Raw genomic sequence first — 21,904 nt, 5'->3', positions numbered from 1 at the left:
TCAAGGAAATTGCCAGTTAAGCCAACATTAACATCCAGACCAACCTCAGCTCACATGCCTTACCGCCCAAACATAATACCCCAGCGCTCTCCCGGATTTCTCAGCTCCATAACAAACTCCCTTTCATTTCTAACACTCAGGCCCGGAGGAACAGCCGGGAACAGTAAAAGTGTGTCTGCTGGAGGGAATCTTGCTGAGCTCAGATGTGAGATGGTGCGTTTGTGCGAGCTGCAGGAAATGCCTGGGTGCAGCGTGGGTGGCCAGGCCGGGCCTGGCCCTGCCAGCCTCAGTGGTCAAGCTGAGGGGAAGCTTGGAGGCAGTTTTGTCTCCGAGAGCAATTTGGATTTTGTACCTTGCTGCTGGTGGGCCTCAGTGCCTTGGAACTGCGTGTTTGCCTTCAGAGGATCCTTCTTTCAGAGGTTTTGGAGGAGCTGAGGTGTGCCCTGTTGGTGCCACACAGGCTCTGAGGGTGCCGCGTTGCCCTGGCAGGGGTTTCAGGACATTGGACCCACAGGGCCAAGCCTTCGGCCTCTGTGGCCAAAGGAATTTTTCTTTCTTTGTCTAAAGGACCCAAAGAAAAGACAGAAATTTTTCTGTCTGGGCCTAAAGGACCCAACCTCTTGGATTCCAGGATTGCCACAGAGGGAAAACACTCAGGGTACCAGTCCAGTGATGAAATGGTGGTCCTGTAGAAAAGCTAATCACACTTAATTTTAACTCTGCTGCTTGGCACGCTTTTTACAGTTCAATACTAAAATTTTCCAAGTGTCATAAGGTAGGAAATCAGTGGTAATGTGTGAGAGGTTTCAAATGTGTGCTGTTGGTATCTGGGGCAGCAGAGGGAAAAGCAATTTCTGGTATCACCTGTAAATAAATGAAGGCAATGGACACTCATTTATGGCAGAAATAAGATAACCATTTATCCTCTCAATAAGTGTCATGTAAAACATGGGGACTAAGTTCTCTTCCTGCAGGATAAAAGGTTTCAGTTGTGCTTTATGTGGAGAAATGTTGCAACAGACCTGAGTGGGAATTCCTGGTTTTTCTTTAATAGATGGGTACGCTGAAAATTATTTAGAATGTCACTATCAAACTGCTAAAATCACTTTGTACTTGATGTTAACTAAATGTCAGAGGGTTACTTTGGGTGATAACCTATTACATTTCATTAATAACAGAAAAATAAATCTGTAGTTTGTTACTGTAATCCTAAGTTCTGCCATGCTGCTGTATTTTCCTTATATGTACAAAAATACTTAATTTTTTGTATAAATGGGTATAAATTTATGGCAAATTGTCTTCAAATATCTTTGTAAATGTTTGAAACTGGGTTATGGATTGAGACATTTTGGAATGAAAAAGTAAATAGCAGCTGTAGGTTACTGTGGTTCTGCTGATCTAATTGAATCATTTCAGTACCTCCACCAGTGACCTGTTTTTAATGAACCTGGTACCTCATTTAGTGTTTCATTTGAAAGCTCTTAACTCTGCTTTTCACCAATAAATCAGACAGTTTCTTTCATTTATAAGGAAGATGCTTCTTCAGGATTGTTTTGGTATGGGCTGTTTTGGCTGGATTTCCATAATCTCTTCTTCCAAAAATTGTTATTGTGGAGACATCAATCTTTTTTAGACTGGCTCTCGCCCAGGGAAGAGCATTTGGGGGTTTTGCTGTAACATTCATCACTTCAATGCTTCATATTGGTCACACAGTTCTCAAGTTGAGTTAGAATATTCAGATTTTTCAGATGTTTTTATAGATTTGTGTTGTAATACTATCTTAATATATTAATACTTAAGTAGTAGTACTGTGAATATGATTTCACTTGAAGTCGTGATTCATTTTTATGAGGCGAATCCCTTTCAATTCAGTAATTTTCTGTGTTTTCTTCTGTTTCCAAACCCCAAATGTAAGCCACACTCAGTGTTTTTTAGACAGACACATTAAGCCTTTTCTTTTGCAATGATTAATCTTTTGTGCTTTTGTGTTTCTTCTTCATCTTTTTTTACCCAGGGATGTTGCTGGTCACCACTGACACATTAGGCCACGATTTCCATGTTTTCCAAATCCTGACACATCCTTGGTCATCATCACAAAGTGCCGTCCATCACTTGTACACACTTCACAGGGGAGAGACTGAAGCCAAAGTAAGTTAAACTCTTTGCTGAAGAATAATCCCCAGACACCTTATACATTCTGTGTATGTTGGCACTTTAATGTTTGTTTCAGCACACAAAGAGCCTTTCTTGTGCTCCAGCCACAGAAGGGATAAGAGCAGAGCGTTTAACCTGGACAATAATAAATTCTTGCCCTTTGCAATGAGGTGCTGTCAGATTTATTCAGATCTGGCACTGCCTCCAAAGAGCCCCGATTATTGGCTGTGTTTGCACTTAACCTTTTCTCATGTAACATGTTCAACATTTGTCTCGTGCCCGTGAAGGAACTGTCAGCGTTTGCCTGACTCTGGTGGTAAAAGCCACAGACAGACAATTAAAGAGTTGAAAGGAAGAGTTAATCAAAAGGCTGTGATTAACTTTTCTTAGCACAGTGGGGAAACCTGCAGAGACTCCCCAGTTTAACTTCCCTGTTGAAAAATCCCCCTCTCAGAGATGGAGGGCTAAGTTAGGATATTATCCAAGAGTGGAGAAGTCTGGAATTGTATTTTAAGCAATGCTCAGTGAAGTGATTTGCTGGTGAGGTGGGGAAAAGGGATCTGCTCCCACTGGCAGGGCTGTGGCAGCAGTGAGTTCTGCTTGAGTCCTTCACAGCGAGCACCAGCAGAGCCTCACCTCTGGAGCTCTGAGGAACTGCTGAGGAACCTGCTTTAAATACAGGAATAAAAATGTCACCACAGGGTAAGAAATGAGTATTGCACTTGCTGATGCAATTACACACGGGAAGCACAGACTTGTGACAGCCTGGCAGATGTAGAGCACTGTGACAGGGACAGCCTGGGGCTCTGTGATTATGACCCTGGCACTGGGAGCTCAGGTACCTGATTACAGTTCCTTCAAACCCTTTTTTTCCCCTGGGAGTTGAGCAGCTTCCCTCAAGTTTCTCACCATACCTTTGTAACAAGTAGAATGTGAAAGCTTTATTGAACATAGCAGTGGTTGATCAAGTTTTGATCGGGGTGAATTTACATTTCTGGTCTTTTAAATACTCTAAAGCCTTCCTGCTACCATTCTGGAAAAGTGGAATTGCTGTTAGAGGCAATGGTTTACTATAAGAAGGAATAACCAGTCTGGAAAGTGAGAGAAAATCAGGACAAACTGTTCATTTGGGATAATATATATAGTACTAACAAGTAATTTTTATAAATATTACAAAGAGCAGTGAGATCTGTGTGTATGCACATACTCTGCCATCTACTTGGGCATGTTCTATAATGTGTTTAATGTTTTAGAGTTATTTTTGTTCTCCCTTCATACAAAGTCTCAATATTGAAACCCAAAGCACAGGACTTCAGTCATGAGGAACAAAGATGTTCTTCTGGTTTTTACAGCTGATAAATTTGTTTTCAAGGCACACACTGGAAACCAAACAGAACACGTTTTAGAGAAGAAACCCTTATTGATACATGTTTTTTTGGGATATAGTATTAGCATCTCTGTGAAAGCATTGCATTAAAATTCTCAGAATCAACATAGTAAAATTTTTTTCCTAGCTTGCCACACAGTTTTCATTTGGGATGTGAACAGTATAGCTTTTGGAATGGCATAAAATGGAGAAAATTCTTACCAGTCTGAGGTGTGTTAGTGGATTTCACAACTCCCTGGATAATTAAACAATATTGCATTGGTACCTGTGATTCTCAACACACATAGTTTGAAATACTTATATAATATGAGGGATTGTTTTACTTTTTTCTTTTGGAATAACAGCACTTGTAGCTGTTCAATGAGAGGAGAGTTTGCTGGTGCTGCTCTTCTGTTGTGTGAATTTAGTGTATGAGGAGCATTAGACAAGAATTTTGGAGACTGTTCAATATAAAACTCTCAGTGCAGCCCACACTGGGAGCCTCTGTACCTTTTGTGTCATTAGAACAGTATTTATACCATTTGCTACCAGACCTTTTTCCTTTTTTCTTTTTCCCCCCCTGGTTTAAAACTAACTGTGAATCAAGGCCAATGGTCTTAAAGGTCACCTTCTGTACTGGAGCTATAAAAAGTCCTAATTTGTGTTGATGGACATGAGTGATTATCAGTGTCAGAATTTGTTTAGCTAGTACCCATTATAAATTGTTTCAACATCATCATTATGGCTGTACTGTATGTGGGATTTTTATGTCCATGCTGAAATCAGCTCTGCTTTTGTACGTGAGGTTTTGGCTGACAGAGCTTCACCCCGGTTTTCCCAAAATCTCCTTTTTGTGACTCACATGAAGATGGGGTGGGATGGAAGGCAGACCTCTGCCTCAGAAGGGAATTGTGCAGCCAGTGACCATGGCAGAATGTGAAGTGCTCAGATAGTTCACTGAGTCCCAAGGTCACAACGTTCAAAGTCACTGTTCTGCAAACACAGACAGAAGTCCCTGTTTTGGTTGTACCAGATTAAAATCTTTTAGCCTTTGAGTGCCACTCGTGCTTTAGATTTTATATTTTTTTTTCCTTAAGAGGACAAAGAGCAGCACTGAGTAACACCAGGAAGGTCCATTGCAAGGGCTGGTTGTATTTTACTGAGTCAGAGAGAGAACTGAACCTCTCAGAGGACCTGTGCTTGCACAGTTCAGCTGGAAAGAGGAGAAATGTGCATGTGTATGTGCTGCACATTTTGGTTAAGGATACATTTTCTTGTCCTCCAGCTCTTGCATTGTGAGGCAACACTTACTGCACTCATACTGTTACCCAAGAGCATTCTGGAAGGTCTTTAATGAAGGCATAGCATGTTCTGAACTGAAGAAGCTCATTTACTTGCAGATGAAAGTTAGCCTGTCACCTGATGATCCTTTCTCTTTGATCTGAAATTGTAAACAGCAAAAACAAAATCCCTGAAAACAGCATTATCTCAGCCTAGGACAAATAAACGTAACGATAGCATCAGCTGGCTGCTGGCCAGCTCCTCTGTAATCCTTTCCTCTGTCTGACTTTTGTTATTCCCAGTTCCAAACTGCAGCTAGAAGTGACTGCAGTTGGAGAAGGTAAACAGGGAATGATAAAAACATTCCAGCCTGGCTGCCACGGAGCACGTGTGATGTGACGCTTTTCCAGGGAACGCACGAATGCTTCAGTGATGTGATTCCACAGAGACTGTTCAAGCTTGTGTCACCCCCCGTGCCCAGGTAGTGAAACACAGGAACAACTTCCAAATATTGGATGTGAATCTCCATGGCCACGAGAAATTCCTTCCTGTGTGTGACATGCTCATAGTTGGTTATTGAAATAGACTCTGTAAGATGAGGAAGATTTTCTTATTTCTAGGAAAGAAGCTGGGCGTGGGCTTGAAATAATCAAGATTGGTTTGGGGAAGTTGATCGGCGGCGGATGAGAGCTGACTAGAAGAAGCTGCTGCAGTCAGAAGTAGCTTGGCTGCCCTGGGGAGATGCAGCCCCGAGCAGTGGTGTTTGCAGGCTCAGGCACTGACAGAGAGCTCAGCTCTGGTTAAAGGCCCCCCGTGAATCTCTCACTGTGCCCACATTCTGCCCTTGCTTTTACACAGAACTGAAATCAGTGTTGAGGACTTGGGGAGACACAGTTGGGTCTGTGTGGGTCTGATAAATCATATTGTGTAGACTGTGATTTTATTATTTTTTCATTTATGTTTGTTGCTACATCATTTCCTTAATTTTCTCGGCCAAAAAAATTCACATACAGACCAGTTTTCTAATTTATTTTGACCCTTACCTCCTCGGGACTGCTGCTCTTTCTCATTGCTTAATGATACTGGTTTTTTTTCTTTCTGCCATCTCCCTGCACAGCATAATTCAATACTTGAGTCCTGTGCTTCAAATCAGGGTGTTTTTTCTCTGTGACACAGCACAGTGATCATGAACAGGTCACGTTCCTGTTGCAGCACTGCTGGTCTTACTCTCCAAGTTTAATTAAATGCAGTAAAATGCACAAGAATATACAGATTGCACCTGGTGTAAGTCACATGACTGACAGAGGGGTGGTAGGAAGGAAAAAAAGAGTGCTAGGAAGATCCAAATGTGGTTTATTTCTGATCATTATTATTGAAATCCAAGGTTCAGCATTGTGAGGTTGGTTTTCTGTTATGTGAATTACCTGGAAACAGTCCTGTGCCAGGTGCTCTGGGCTGACCCTGTCTGAGCAGGGAGGTTGGACCACATGAGCCTCTGTGTCCCCTTCCAGCCCAACCCATCCTGTGATTCTGTGATTCAGAAATTATTTTTTGAACTGTACAGTATTGAAAGCTGATCCTCAGCAGAGCTGTTGACATGTGCCATGTCCTTGGAGGACTCTGTATATTAAATTACCTGACTGTGTCACTCAGGGCAGGCTCTGAGTGGTAGCTACATTTTAATTCAGTTTTCTGGAGGATTTTACATCATAATGTTCAAAACACAGGGAAATAGAGAAGTGGAAGTTCTAAAGAAGCATAGAAGAGTAATTGGAGGGAAACAGGAGAAGACAGGAAGCACATTGACCTTCTGGAGGAAGTCCAGGGGAGGCCACCAAAATGTTTTAGAGGGCTGGAGCCCCTCTCATATGAGGAAAGGCAAAGAGAATTGGGATTGTTCAGCCTGGAAAAGAGGAGGCTTTGGAGTGGTGTATTTTGTGGCCTTCCAGTACCTGAAGGGAGCCTGCAAGAAACATGGGGAGCCTAGGACTGAAAAGAATTTGAAAACATCTTACGGGTTCCCAAATTAAACAAAATCTCAGGTCTGTAATTCCCCTCACTGGTCCAGACAGAAGAGGATAGATAAAATTTTAAAATATAGACAAGAGTATTAAATGTGACATTGACCTTGAGCTATAGAATAAACTTTGCATCGTGAGAGATCTGGTGTTATTAACATATATCTGTAAACACTATGGGGTCTTGATTGATCTTTGGTATCTAAACATTACATCATAATTAACAACAAATCCAGAAATATATTATAAATACATGAAATAATAGTACATTAACCTAAAGAACAGCAATAAACTGCAACGCTTAGCATAAACTTGAAAACCACTAATGGGCCACTGTGCAGTTTGTTTATACTCTGAGCAGTCGAGAACTCGGCGTAATGTACAGGAACGTGGTGGGGAACAGCATGGCCCAGGACATAATTTATAGGGCTTTATTCACGGACACAGCTGATTTTTGAAGTTGTTTCTGAGACTGCCACGATGAGCATTAGCCTTTCAGCCCGGTCCATGCCTTCTTCCAGTTCTTCTGGAGAGTTACGGGCTCCTTCGCGTTGCACAGATGGATTTGTGCTGGTTTGGTGTGAGCATGTTTAATTCATGCCCTTGGAATTGGAAATATTCTCTGAATCATCTCCTTGGACTGCCTGCGGTTCTGCTGCTCCTCCTGTATCTGTGAAAGACAAACGAGGCCGTGTTGAGAGCAGTGAGCAATAGGTGAATCACATGGAACAGCAGCTTCCAAAATACTCTTTGCTACTGCTGAGCAGGGTTTCATAGCTCTGTTCCTGTAAATCTTAATTCATTGCACACTCTTCTGTCAATGCTTTTTTCCATGTTACTATTGAGCATTAGAACCCTTCTGCCTTTGTGGTTTCAGCCGTGTTTTGGGCAGCCGTGGCCACGGTGCCCGCTCTGACTGCGGCCAGTGTTTGTGAGCGCTTTTTTAAAGAGAGCATTTGGGATTATGGAGTTCCACACTTGCTTCCTGTAGATCAGGAATACTTTTTTTCTTTGTAATGTTTACACTGAGGAAAAAAAAAAAACCATCCTGTAGTGATTGTTTCCCAGTTTCTTGGCTGCGGTTGTCATTTGCCAGGGCTGTTGTGTGTAGTTTTTGAAAGAACATAACCCTCAGGGTGCCAACTGGAAACTGAGTACTAAAGTAGAAACACACAGTTTTGTTGCATGCTACAGTGAGATGGAATTTTTTCTCTGTCATCTCACAGTTCTGTTGTAACTGAGAGTGGCAGTTTCTACACAGTTCATATGTTTGGTTTTGAGCAGGAGAATTTGCCACTTTAGCAGCAAGTACTGAAATACTCTTGATGCCATCGTTTTCCCTGACTCCACGGCCTTTGGGGTTTTTTAGGAGCCCTTATTAATCCCTGTGGGGTCTCTAATCCCTTCTGAGCAATCTGTTAAGGTGAAACACTTTGTAAGCAGACTGGGAGCTCCGAGTGCAGCACTGTGGGTCGGTCAGAGCTGAATCCTGGACGTGCCAAAGCTGCCAGGTTTGGGGAGCTCGCTGAGCTGCATCGTTGGCGGCTGGTTTGGGGACGTCACCAGGACTGAAAGCAGCAGGTGTGCAGCACTGCTTTAGCTTTATCTCGCTAATGTTGATGAAGCATTTTGTGTTGTGACAGTCTGTCAATCAAATATCTTGTCACAAGTCACCAGACTTAAATCCTTTTTTTATCTCCGAGGCTTCAGGGCTCTGTTGGAAACTTGCACTTCGATGGATACTTTGCTGCTTTTGTCTGGAATAGCTGGAGTGCATTTCTGGAATATTTGTCAAGATTTTATCAGTGTTTACTCCAATTTGAGTACCTAGTGCATTGTAAAACTGGCTTCAGTGAAATCTTAAAGAATTTTATTTAGTTTATGCTGTTTAATAATATAATGAAAACTAATCCTTCATCTATATGTTTGTTTGCCGTGGTAAATCCCACTTGTGTCCATGGTTCCTTTTAGTCAGCTTTTACCTTTAAAAACATTTTTGTAAGAATTGTTTCAGGACTTTTTTTTTCTATGATAAATCATTTTAACTTCGACTACTTGTTTTCTTGAGTTGTCTGCCAGGACGGGCTTGGAAACAAACTTTAATCTCTCTTTTAAAGCATTCCTTCAGGAACAAGAATTTGCTTTCCATCAAAGCATTGTGTGAAGCACACTTGAAAGAGAATTAAATCCTTCTGGACTTCGTATCTGAGATCTATGCAAGGAGTAACCATAGTGGAAAATATTTAACTGTATTTTTATATTTGCTTCAAAACTGACCATTTTAAGCTAAAATAAGACTTGTACCAGTATTTGTCAAAATCAGGCCCAGTGGTGAGATCTCTCTCTTTTCTTCTCATCCCTCCCTTTTCCCGTTTTTGGGCAATCTCTAAAGATTAAACAAGCAAATACAAAACATGTAATTGAAACAATTTCCCAGCTCTTTTTAGAACAAAATTCTGTGTGAAAACTACATCAAGATCTTGTGGCTTCCTGCAGCACTTTGCAGCATGGTTTGTTTTCATAATCTCAGAATATTTTGAAAAGTACACAAAATTTGGAACTGTGAATTACAGTGTATATACTGAATACTAAGTTCATTGATAAGTGCACCAAAATTCATATTATTGCCTAAATGTGAGGGGTTTTTTTTTCCATTTCCAGTTCAGATTTGTGTTGGAGACATGACCCCTGTGTTGGAGGTGTGCACGTTGGTGGCTTCATTCCCCTGTCACCCCTTTTTTCCAGGTACAGGATATCTCCTTCAGCCACGACTGCCGCTGGGTGGTGGTCAGCACACTCCGAGGCACTTCCCACGTTTTCCCCATCAATCCCTACGGAGGCCAGCCCTGTGTCAGGACTCACATGTCCCCACGGGTGGTCAATCGCATGAGCCGCTTCCAGAAGAGCGCGGGGCTGGAGGAGATCGAGCAGGAGCTGACGTCGAAGCAGGGCGGACGCTGTAGCCCCGTGCCCGGCCTGTCCAGCAGCCCCTCTGGCTCACCTCTCCATGGTAAATCCACTTTCTTCCTCTCTTCCTGTCATGAGGATAATACAAATTCCATAAAATGCTATGTAGATGTTGTGCAAAAATACGTGATGTAAGCAGATACTGCAGGAATGAGCCAAGGTGGAAAGACAGTTGTAGTTTTGCAGCTTGCTCTAAGTAATTGATGCTGTCACAGGTGTGTTAATAATTTCTACTCAAAACTGAAAGGTTGGGGGTCTTTAGGTTCCAAGTCTTGTTTTCCATGTAGCACACAGTCAGTAAACTTGTCTGTATTCATTTGATTGCTTAAAATTCTGATTGCTCACTGGCCTTGATGATCACAAAGCACATCTGGATATCTGCAGTAAATACTGCTCGAGGAGAAATGTGGGAACAAGGCAGTGGGAAGCTGGTGGCACAGGTTTGTGTCTACTTTTTGTGTGTGTGTGGGGGGGAACAATGTGACAAATAATGTGTAAAGGTGAAGAAATCTGTAAGTCCTGATCTGTCTGTCCTGTTCCTGTGGTGGATGTGCCTTGGAGAAACTCGAAGGATGTGAAGGGGAGCTCAAAAAATATTCAAAAATTTTCGATGTCACAGCTTTTCCAGTTTATCTTTCCTTTCAGCTTTCCTCTTTCATGAGATCTGTGCTAGAAGCTGTTTTGTTTGCAGTCAGGATTTGCTGCATCCTTATGCCTCCTTTCTGTTGAGAGTAAGTCACAAATTCCATGGAAGTGAAAGTTTGAATAGCAGTTTGTTTGGGGCAGCCACCCTTTTCCAGTCTGAGAGTATTAAAAATGGCCAGGAACAGTCCCTCTTCCCTAATTATGAGTAGGATTAGGAGCTCTTGTGAAAGCCCAACTATGTGCTGGGCTTTCTGCTATAGAGAGAACCTTTGTGGGATTTCTGAATCAAAGGAACTGTTTTATGACTTGGTGATTATTAAGGGAACCAGACTTGTCTCAGAACAGCCCTCTCTATTTTTGCCTTTCTTTGGACTTCTCTGAACAAAGGTTTGTGCGTGGCTGTTCTGGAGCCATCCTCTTCTGCCTGGAGCCACTGGAAGGCACCCAAAACATGCTCTGAACTTTCTTCCTCTTTGGACACAGTTGTGTATCTACCATTTCACTTCCTCTCATCTCTGTACAGCAGCTCAGCCCGAAACAGGCTGGGGAGTGCTCCAAAGGTTTGCTATGGCACATCCAACTACTTGTAACTGTGAACATCATGGAGAGGAGAGGAAGGAACTGTCAATTTGTGTGGCTATCACCCAGCCAATTCTATTTTCTGTCAAGGGAAATTGCAGTAAGTTGTTGCCTCTACAATACTCTGAGGTGCATTTGAAAGTTTGAATAGATTTGACACTTTTTAAAACGAAGAATCAGCAGTTTCAGGATGCTCAGTGGTGGAGGTAGGAGACAAGCATGCTTGGACAAGTCACTGAGAGAGAGGCAGCAGCTTTTAGGGGAGTGTCTCAAGAGTTCTGGGGCTTCAGTTTGCAGATGTCTCTCTTGAAAGATAATAAATCAGATTTCTTTCAAGATCTCTGTGCAGTCATCACTGCTTGAAAATCAGCTCTGTTTAAACAAACAGCTCCACTGGAAGTCTGCACATGGGTGCTGAGAATTAAGGCAGGAAGGTGACTTTGATCCCTGGAGGACTTCACACAGATTGTGCTCATCACTTCCGCAGTGCAGAAGTTGGACACGTGCTATGATTGTGTGTTGGTGACTTGCAAAACTTCGTATGAACATTTTCCATGAGAAATTTGTGGGGATTTATAGAGGAGTTAGCATAGATGCCTCAAAAAAAAAAATTAGGGGAAAAAAAAAAAAAAGTTGTGTTTGAAAGAGTCCATTTGGTAAAATACTGTAATATTTTCAGTAATTTTATTGCTGCTTTTTCATTTCAGTAATCTTTCAGTTCCCCTGACTGAAGGCAGGCAGGATATTGAACCCTATTCTAAGCTTTTTATAAAAAGCCATTTATCATCAACTTGTAAAAGACCCCTGAAGTTCAGAGCAACTTTCAGCAGAGGGACTGTGTGTGTGTGTGTGTGTGGCAACAGGATTAGTCAGAGACCGATGATTATTTTAATTTGTGAGCTAAGATGTGTTTACTCAGATTGCAACAGCTCCTTACCATATTATAATGTTAAATTATTGTTGTTTGGAGGAGTCGAGGCAGTCTGGTGACAGAAGTGTAAACGAGTACTCGAAACAGAAAATGAGCAGCTCTGGGTTTAATTCTTTGCTTTACTTCTAACTCGCTCTGCAACCCGTGGTGAATTTTATTCAGCTGATTTTGTCTGTCAGCTCTCTGCTGTGTGACAACAGTAATAATCTCTGTGTTCCCCACGTGTGGAATGACTTTAATTTTGCAGCCTTCTTCAAGAAGAATAACTGTTATGTTCCTTAATCACCCCTCTAAGTGCAGATGATTATAATGGAAGCAAAGCCAGAGACCGTGTCCTGGAGAGCACCATTGCTCTGGGACAAGGTGTTGATTAAGTGACTGATTCAGAGGAGATTGTGGCAAACTGGAGGATTTTTCTGTGTGGAGTCATGTCATCACCATTTTCCTCTTACATATTTTCCAACTTTCAGTAAACCCTACATTAAAAAACTGCTTTTAATCTTTCTGCTGATATCTGTCTTATCTTCCCTTTTGCTTAGCAATTGTAACTTATTGATGGTAACTTATGACTAGCTTTTGTTCTTGTAAATATTGTCAGAGCTCGGGCTCTGTCGTATTTTTCTCACTTGTTTTTTTCCTCCTAGTTTCAAAATGAAATTGTTTGCTGTGTATATAGTAGCAAGGCAATCTATTTACATTGTGTTGGAGCACCCTAGGATTGTTTACCCACACAAAGTCAGCCTTTACTGGGGGTAGGGATGATTTCATTTCCAAATGAATCATTATTTGCCTTTGTTCTTTCCAGCAGAATGAAGTAAACTGTTAAATAGAGGATGATAAAGAGATATTCCCTTTGCACCTTTTATAGCCGACAGAGATTTTGTTTGGGCTGTTCTGTCTGTTAATGCAGCGAGGTTGTATTTTTGTCATTCCCTTGGATTGCCAGAGTGTGTTGTCAGGAATATCTGAGTTATGTAGGGATCCTTTTATGGGCTTTTACTATTATAAGACTATTACAACATCGGTTGGTTGTTGGGGTGAACATTAGGGTAAAGTATGGCCTTATGTGACCATTTCACTTGTATAAAATTGGGTTTATGGCCCTTACCTGTCTCACAGGTACACTGTGAGGATTGAGGGATGAGTCAAAGCAGAGCAATGTCCTCGGTGTTGCAACCATCTCCGTGTTCTCTTCAGGACACATATGAATCGCAAGGAGCATTTAGCTGTAAAAATGCAATCCTTTACTTGGACGGTTGAAAACTACACATAACTCCAATTATTTTAATCCTGCAAATTAAAATTTACACAATGTTATTAATTCTTGCACCACCACCAGTAAAATAAAGTCTGTGTAGCTCTGCTCGCTCGGTTTTCTCTGCTGTTGGCTGCACGAATTTCCAGCACCAGAACAAATAATAATCAAATAAGTTAACATTGGATCTACAGCTACACATCCACACCTACTAAAAATATTCCATAATAATATGATACTCTCTGAATTTGCCTTGAATTTCATTGGGGATTGAAGTATTTATTTATTTGCCAAAAAAACTGTTCATAGTACGCCGTGGTTCTGTTTCAGATTTAATGCCGATGCTGAGAGGGAGTATATAAATTTAGAATTATTAAAAAACCATGTTGTTCTCGATACAGTGCATTCAGGCTTGTATTTTTCTCTTTATAAATATTTTAGTATGGCACGTTTTTCATTGCAAAATCTTTTCAAAGTTTAAAAATCAAAGGGTTTTCTCTCGCTTTTCCTTCATTTGTCACAATCACAACATGATTTAAATCCAAGCGTAAAACTAGAAGTTTGATAAACATGCAGCCTGAGATGCTTTACATATTTTCACGTTACTTTTCACTATTTCCCAGAGTGAAACTCCTTTTACTAGAAGAATTCTTATGGGAAAGCAGAGTTGAAAGGACTGACATCATCAGCCCTTCCTGAAAAACAGATTGGTTTCCTTTAAGTAACACTCACTTAAGAAACCACCTATTTAGAGAGAGGCAGACAAAAATAGTTTCAAAGAAAATTAACTGTCTAATAACTTAAAGCACTGGAGGGCAGTTCCTTCACGAAACGCTGGGAACACGAGCTGACAACGGGTCTTGGAAAACTCTCTATTAAGTTTAATTTTTCTCTTTGTAGCGTCTAACGATAGAAACACTTTGCGCAGAAACAGCAGAGCAAGCTGCAGCATCGGCCCGCATTGTTTTATCGTGCTTTTAACATTCCTATTTGTGTCACTGCCGCGTTTCTTCACAGCGTCACACTCGGCTCTTTTTTTTTTTTTTTTTTAATTTGAGCGTCATTTCAAATAATTTCAAAGAATTCCTTTCGCAGCTCCGTTTCTTAGCGCAGATTTCGCCCCGGTCGCGCCGCCCGCGCCGGCTCCCTCAGCGCTCCCGCCTCACCCGCCGCGGCCTGCAGGGGGCGCCCTCTCCCCGGCCATGGCGCCTCAGGCGGGGCCGGCCCTGAGGGGGGACCTGGCGTGGAGCCGCCGGCACACGGACAAATGGTGGCGATGAGGATAAACCCCTCTCTTTTTCACTAATACAGGCACTGAGCTGCTCGTATAGGCATCGTAAATATTTATTTATTTTCAATTACAAACCCTTCACGTTCTCTGTGCCGCCTGAAGCATCGAGCGATTCTCTTCACACCTTCACCTGAAGTTTTACTCTTCACGGTTTTAAGGCTGTTGAGAAAAAAAAAAAAAAAACCCACAAAATAAATTTACCTGGTGGGAATTTTCTGCTAGTGACTTTTAGAGACCATTCTGTGATTCTGTGATGATTCTTCCTTTCTTAAGCAGTCTCGGTGGTGGCGATGGAAGGTCCCACATGTAGAGCTGGGAGAAGAGGTGGGAAGAGCTGGAATCACCAGTTTGGGAAGCGGCCAGCAGCTTGCTGGGTTTAAGGAAGCTGTGTTTGCTGTGCTTTAGCTGCCTTTTTTCCCCCACTCCTTTTTTTTTTTTTTTTTTTTTGTAATGGGTAGAGAATCAGTGGAGTGAAAGAAGTGGGTGGTGTATTTTGGATAGTTTTAGAAGTGGAAGGAAAAGATCCATTCCCTTCAGATAAGTAGGGAAGTAGACTGATAAATTCTGTCACAAGGGAAGTTCGTGTCTGTACATCAAGTGTTTCTGAAGCAGGTTTTTGTAAACAGCATAGATCGAAGACTGCGGCATGTTTGTGTTGATATTTGAAAGAGAAGTTTCAAATATCCTGGATAGATTGAAAATTGAAGGAGACGGACATCAGAAGGGAATTGCAGCTCTGGAGATAGGGAGTGTAAAAATCTATGAGTGATTTAGCACAGCAAATGCTGTAGCAGTGGTCAGAGCAAACTGTTTCAGAATGTTGTGGGCAGACAGACAGAGGGGAAATAATCGGCAGCGCACAGGAGACTGTGATGGCAGAGATGGATCACGAGGTGAAGGGAAAGGGGAAGGCAGAGAGGAGTGGGATTACCACAGATGTGAGCATCCCACTGAAGTTTTCCTGTCAAGATGGATGATTTCAGTCTTGGTAACATCAAATGGAAGGAAATTTTGAGAGGGTCAAGTGCTGATGTGTCAGAGTCAGGTACTGAGGGAGTCCACGAAGTGGTAACTGGAAGTTTAAGTGTTTATCTGAAAACGACTTACTGAATGACAGTTTGTAATTCTATGGTTATTTCAATTGTTCCTTTGATTACTCCCTCTTAGTTTACAGTAAAGCCAAGTTTTTCCATCTGCAAATCTCCCCAGCTAACCAGGTACATAAAAGACAGGCTAGTGCATTTCCTTTCTGTACACTGCAAGTAGTAACGACATCCTGCAGCTGATGCAGTGCTTTGATAGGGTTTTGCAGATGCCAATTGGAAATTGATAAATAATGATATTAATGATCCATGAGAAGTAACATGCTCAACTTCACATTTTCTCAGTGCCTCAGTTCAGAGGGTTAGGTACACTTGTGTGTACACTTAGTACACTTATTAATTAGTACACTTGTACACTTGTGCGCAGCTGAAATGAGTGTGATCAGCATAAAAGCCATCACTAGGATTAAGATTTGGATTTCAGCGCAGCTGAAAAGAGTTGGTCACTGAAGGAGTGACGCAGGAAAGATTCTCTGCATGGTTCATGGCCAAAGCACAAAGGAGAAGGGCTGGAATTAGGTCAGGAGAAGAGTGGTCTAGCACAGGGGAGACACTGCAGTGCAGACATTTGTTGGTGGGTCAAGGAATGTAAGTGGTTCAAGGGAGCTGCCATCAGTGAAATGACAGAAAGTAGCTTTGCTCACCTGATACAAGCCTGTAATATGTTGGATCAGAAGGTGAGAAAGTAGAATCTAGAGTTTTTCAAGAGACTGTATCAGCTGAAGGAGGAGGTTTAAGTATGGAGGGTGTTGCATGACAAGGGAGGTTTGGCATGAGGGAAGGTGAAAGCATGTGAAGCTCCATGTAAGTAACCAACAAGGGGAAAGAATAGGGCAAGAGCTGGTGGGAACAATCATTTTATCTGATGGACATGCTGAGTTCAAGCCCAAACACCTTCTGCTTCCCCTGGCAGTGGGTATTCTGGGAATCCAGGGCTGCTCCCTGCTGTCTGCAGCCTGAATCAGACTCCCTGTCTATATGATTGGTGATGGATTATGCAGTAAATGGGTGTTGCCCTTGCTGCCCTCTTTTTTTTTTTTTTTTTTTCTTACAGTTTATTATTCTTAAGTAAGGCATTTAATCAACTGTGCATCTTTGGTAGCCTGAAAAATGTAAACACTTTATGGAAAGAAACGTAAGCATTAAGATTAGAAATAAAATATACTTCTATCTTTTAAAAGGTTTGTCTTTACCCTTAAATGTGCTGATTGAGCTTATTCTTTTTCGCTTAGCCCTTGTGGGCTGTTAAAATCAGTTGCTTTTTCCCATCTCAAGGAAATGCATCTTTGACACTTCTCATGACCTGAGTCACGATGCTGTCACGGAGCCAGAAAACATCCTCAACGGTCATGGGTAAAAGAGCAGAGCTGCCAAGGGTGTGTGGTGGGTGCAAGAGGGACAGATTGCTTCAGTTCCTATCCTATGGGTGTTTCAGACAAGCCATTTATTACAATTACCCATGGATATTATTATCAAGTTCTCAAATGCAGTGGTTCTCAAGGCATTTCTTTTTTTTCCACATAACTTGGGATAAATCTCATGTATTCAACCGGGATTGAATTCAGATGCTAAAATATTTGTTCTTATGGTTGCAACCGGAGGGAAAATAAGTCAGAGATGGAAAGGTGAGGATAAAAAAAATCACAGATGTATTAACGTGTAGTTTATCATCAAAATAAATTGTAGTTAGCTCAGCCCTTTGGGTAAGGGGCTGCCATTAAACTTTCCCTATTTCCTCACTGAACACATTTGCACACAGATATCTCCTTCAGAAATTCCCAGCCCAGTTCATTTTGCAGTTTCTGTGACCAGCAGATGAGTTTTTCTGACTGTGCTGTCTCAGTACAAAAAACATTAAGCTCATAAAGATAATTTTATTCTGTATCATTTGGAAGAGAAGTCTGAGACACCGAAATTTTCCAAAGTTTACAATGCTGAAGCATCTTGGAGTCGTTCTGAAAGAAGGCTTTGAATTGAGATCTGTGCTGATCTGAATTATGATGGATGGACACGACGAGGGGCAGCAATAGTGCATTCTTGTTTTCTCAAGCGCTTCATCATTCACCAGCAGACAGTGTTAGCAAAATTCCCCTGTGCAAGAAATTGGAGCAACAGAGCCTCTCCCCAGCGCCCGGAGGCTGCCTGCACGATAACCTCATTAGGGCAGCGTTAGTCTGAGCTCAGAGAGTCCTGTCCTCTCAAGAGTTTGCAAACTCCACTCCAGAGCTGTGGTAGCCACAGCCTCTGGCCCAGAGCTGGCTTACAGCCACATGGTGGGGAGGATGGCACTGCTCCTTCATGCTTGTTTGCAACATCCTCTGCAGTTACACCTGTAGTAGTTATAAGAAACTAATCTTGCACTCTTCCCGTCTGTGGAGAGCTGAAGGTGCAAGATCTGTTTCAAAAAGGATGGACTTGGCCCTGGCCTTTGCTGGAGATGACCCAGCAAAGGGTGGCCAGTTTGGCTGTTTTGGCTGGTGACACCATCTGGAGCAGCCCAGCTGAAGCGTTGCCGCCGCTGCCTGCACAAAGCCTGAAGCCAACAGCTGGCAAACCAGTTTGGTTGGGTTGATTTCGAGTTTTGCCCATACATGGACTTGAGCCTTGCACAAACAGTATTTTTAGTTAAATAAGTCCTGAAAGATGATTATTATCCCAGATTTGTGTGTGTGATGGTGGAGGGGTTGTTCCCTAAGGAAATCCATCTTTGTCCAGGTAGAGGCACAGGCAGCAAAGGGGTCATGGGAGCTCCTTCTCTGCTGTGCACAAGGGGAGATTATTGGGTATCTGTGAGCACGACACTTCTTAACTGAGGGACAAAGTTCCTGAAACTGAAGATAGTAGAAGAACTCCAGAAGGAGGAAGGGACTGTTGTGAGGCCATGTTCAGATTTTGAGTGGATGTTGCTGAGGTTCAAGGAGCTTGGGTGAGAGGGCAGGGGACTGTGTCCCTGCAGTGACCGAGACACTTGGGCTGGTGCTTGCGCGTCTCTGCTGAGCAGTCTGACTTAGGAGCTGTCACCATCACATGCCTTGCCTGGATGCAAGCAAAGAGCAAGCTCTGCTTTCTTAGGGTGACCGTGAGATTTAGTGCAGCTGTGTTTCCAAAGGTTCCATATCAAACAGATTTAAATGTTACAAAAACAACCGGCTGCGTTATTTTCTCCCATCCATTCCAATGGGGGCAAGTTAGTGATAGGTTTAGCTCTGAGTAGCTACATGATATGTGTACAGGAGCTAAGACATAATATTCCTTCTTTAATGGGTCTAATTGTACTGGAAATATTGAGGGTTAGGGTGTGAAATGAGTTTAAGTTTGATAGGACACAATTCAAGGAAACGGCAATGTAACTTTAATTGAGAGGCGATCGTTAACTAAAATAATTTGTTTCCTGACTTTTTCTAGGAAAATGTCTAACATTCTACAAAGAAAGATAACACATGTTGGACTGAATAAAACAAAACATGAAAGCAAAAGCCCACTTTGGCAGTAATGAGGGCTCGTGGTGCTGGGTGTGTTTCCCGGGCCGTTCCTGAGTTTGTCTGTCAGGCTCTTCCAAGGACTCCATGAGCCAGCATTGCTTCCGCTGGGTTCTCTGCTCGGGTCACAAGGCAGCGTTTCTCACCAGGGCGCTGCTGTTTCCTCTTCCGACTGTAGTAGATTACAGATTATACTGGAACATGTCTGAGGAAAGGTCAGAAACGAGGGTGAAAGTCTTGGAACTGAAGCTGGGAAGCTTTCCATTCTCATCCGGGAAACTTTTTGTATTGAATAAAAAGCAAAGCAAAATAAACCACCACATCCATGACACTTCTGTTTTTCCTGCCATTTTTTGCCTACCAGTTAGAGAGGATTTTATTTCCCTTGCATTTTACAATTAGGGAATGTTTAGCCGAGGAATCCTCAGTGTTACGCTAAACAGAAATAATGGTCAAACATGGTTCATTTTCCTGTAACTTGGCCTCCACATGATTGCATAGCCTGGAGTTACTGCATTTTTATTTACCAAATTATAGATGTTTATATGTAGTGTTAATGTCAGTAGACTTTGTGGTACCCTTTGAAATGGAGTCTGTTAAATACTGGAAGATATAAAAGCTAATCAAGTAGGGTTTGAATTTTAATGACACTGCATTACTAAGCTTTTTGTATTGGAGTAATGGAAGAAAAATGGAAAAAATCAACATGGAAGCATTTTATTGTAAGGCTGAGAGGTGCTTGATACCACTTTAGTTTTTCAGATAAAGTGTATAGAGAAGCTAAAATCCTTCTGATCATTACTTTCCTACCAGAAAAAATTGTCTGGGCCAAGTCCTCTTTGCTTTGCTCGCTGACAGTTTACACCAAAGAAAATACTGCAGCACTTGGAGACATGTCATACACATGCTGAAATTTAATGGGTAAAAGGATTTAATTTCAGTTTGTTGATAAGTTGGTGTGAGGGTGTAGTTTTGGTTTTAAGCTTGGCTGTGATTTAGGAGTTCCATTTCCATGCACAAATGGGATCTATGGTACTGATAGATTCAAACTCATTTGGAATCAGATAAGAAGTGATTTGGTTCCATTAATGTGGTGCTGTGCTTGGACTAAAGAGCAGAGTAACAGGGGCTTCCTCCACATCATTCTTTCAGGATCTTAGGAAGTCTTTTTGCTGCACTGTCGCTGCTGAGTGCAATCCTTGGGGCTGGGGAATGTCCCTGCCAAGCTGCATTTGGATGTATAATTGTGTCATTAGGAGTGCCAAAAATCAGGGTGTTTCTCCTCCTCTCTCCTCAGAGATGATCTCTGACAGCAGTGCCCTCAAGTGCTCCGCTCAAACGCTGACCAATTTGAAATCTGGCCTGAATTCATCAAGGCTCTTAGTTGATCACAAGAGGACAAGTAACTGTATTAATTGCTTTCAGTTGATTGATTGCTTTTTGAACAATGTTACAAGCTTGCAAGTCTTGAATGTTTTCCCCTTGATGTACCTTTCCTTTCTTATCCAAAAATACAGATTGAAAACTTTAAAAAGTGTGATTTGATCAAATGTTTTAATCTCATATTCAGGCCTAAAGAGTAACTTGCAGATTTAACATTGGAGGTTGTGGAGAGCTGAGGGTGTCACTGCCCAGGGGTTGAGGAGGGAAGCGATGCCGTGGGATCCCGAGCCTGTCCGGCCATACCTGGGAGCTGCTCCTGATGGCTTTTCCACAGATGTCCAGCTTTGTCAAAACCCACTAAATCTTGTGGAGTTTATTTTCCTTATAGCATCTGTATTTTATAATGGTGCTTTTAATTTGTTTTTTCTTCGTCTGCTGGGATTTCTTTTGTCCGGCACTTGCAGGCCTCCCTTTTTTGCTCGGTGGAAGTGAGTCTGTCAGTGATGGCCGGTTTGGGAATACAGCTCGGCCCGGCGGCCGCTCCCTCCCTCTGACAACAAAGCCCATTGTTGTTTTCTTTCTTCACTTTTATCCTCAGCTTAATCCATTTCTCCTTTGAGTGTCAGTGGAATAAAATGTCTGGAAAAGAGTGGCTCAGGTTTTGGGGTTTTTTTTGGTTTTGCAGACCCTCAGCAAACAGGTCCAAAACCAATGGATTGGGTTTTCCGTGTCTCAGTAGGCAATGTTTGCCCAATGTAAGGCTGCACTTGCAAATAAACTTGGCATCCCCAGCTTTTTGGAAGTCCCTTAGTAAAATTAGTAAGACATTTACCAGCCTAGACTGGCTTTAATGTATCCCACATGCAGCTCTGATATGAAAATCTCCTCTATGGCAGCCCATGGAAAGACAAATACTTGACCCCACTCCTTGCAGGGCTCCTGTGGGCTCTGGGTGATTACCAAGGGAAAGTGCCTCCTTGCTCGGGATGCTCCACTGGAAATGATCCTTGAGAGGACACGTTTGCCCTGGAATTGTGATGGTGATGATTGATTGCAATAAAAGCATTCCTGGAGTAGGCTGTAGGATGAGATCTGTGTGTGTCAGTCTCCAGCCATTTACAGTTAAATGCACTGTCCACATGTCAGGAGGTAACTTGAGTTCAGCATTCTGCTGGATGAAAAATACTGGCTATTTCTACCCAACTTAAACTTTGGCTTATTTGTTGCTTGTCCTTTGACAGTGAATCAACAACAACTTGAGCTGTAGAAATAATGTTGATGCTCGACTGCATTCTTTGTGCTCTTTTGGCCCGATCTGACTGCCCTGTGCACACACAACTCCTGTTTGCTGCAGGAGTTTCCTACTTGGAAGGGCTGGAGGAATGGGAGGGTAATTTTTGGGATTCCTGGATGGGTACACCAGCACACCAGAAAATTAGAGGGTTTTCTTTA

The 21,904-nt window shown here is 42.3% G+C and overlaps 1 protein-coding gene across 12 annotated transcripts in view; it reads left to right on the top strand.

Moving 5' to 3' along the window:
- The window catches only part of BCAS3 (BCAS3 microtubule associated cell migration factor), a 299,013-nt gene that overhangs the window by 70,025 nt on the left and 207,084 nt on the right, over window positions 1–21,904 (top strand). For all 12 annotated transcript variants that reach the window (XR_008440115.1, XM_053995311.1, XM_053995318.1 and 9 more), the window contains 2 exons: window positions 2,015–2,148; window positions 9,565–9,829. Coding sequence is in view for 11 of the 12 variants with exons in the window: in XM_053995311.1 (XP_053851286.1) it covers window positions 2,015–2,148; window positions 9,565–9,829 (399 nt within the window). In the remaining variant the exon portion in view is untranslated. The remainder of the gene's footprint in view (window positions 1–2,014; window positions 2,149–9,564; window positions 9,830–21,904) is intronic.

Source organism: Vidua macroura, chromosome 20 (genome assembly GCF_024509145.1).
Source record: "Vidua macroura isolate BioBank_ID:100142 chromosome 20, ASM2450914v1, whole genome shotgun sequence".
In the NCBI taxonomy this organism is placed as follows: domain Eukaryota; kingdom Metazoa; phylum Chordata; class Aves; order Passeriformes; family Viduidae; genus Vidua; species Vidua macroura.
This window is presented reverse-complemented; position numbering and strand designations above follow the sequence as displayed.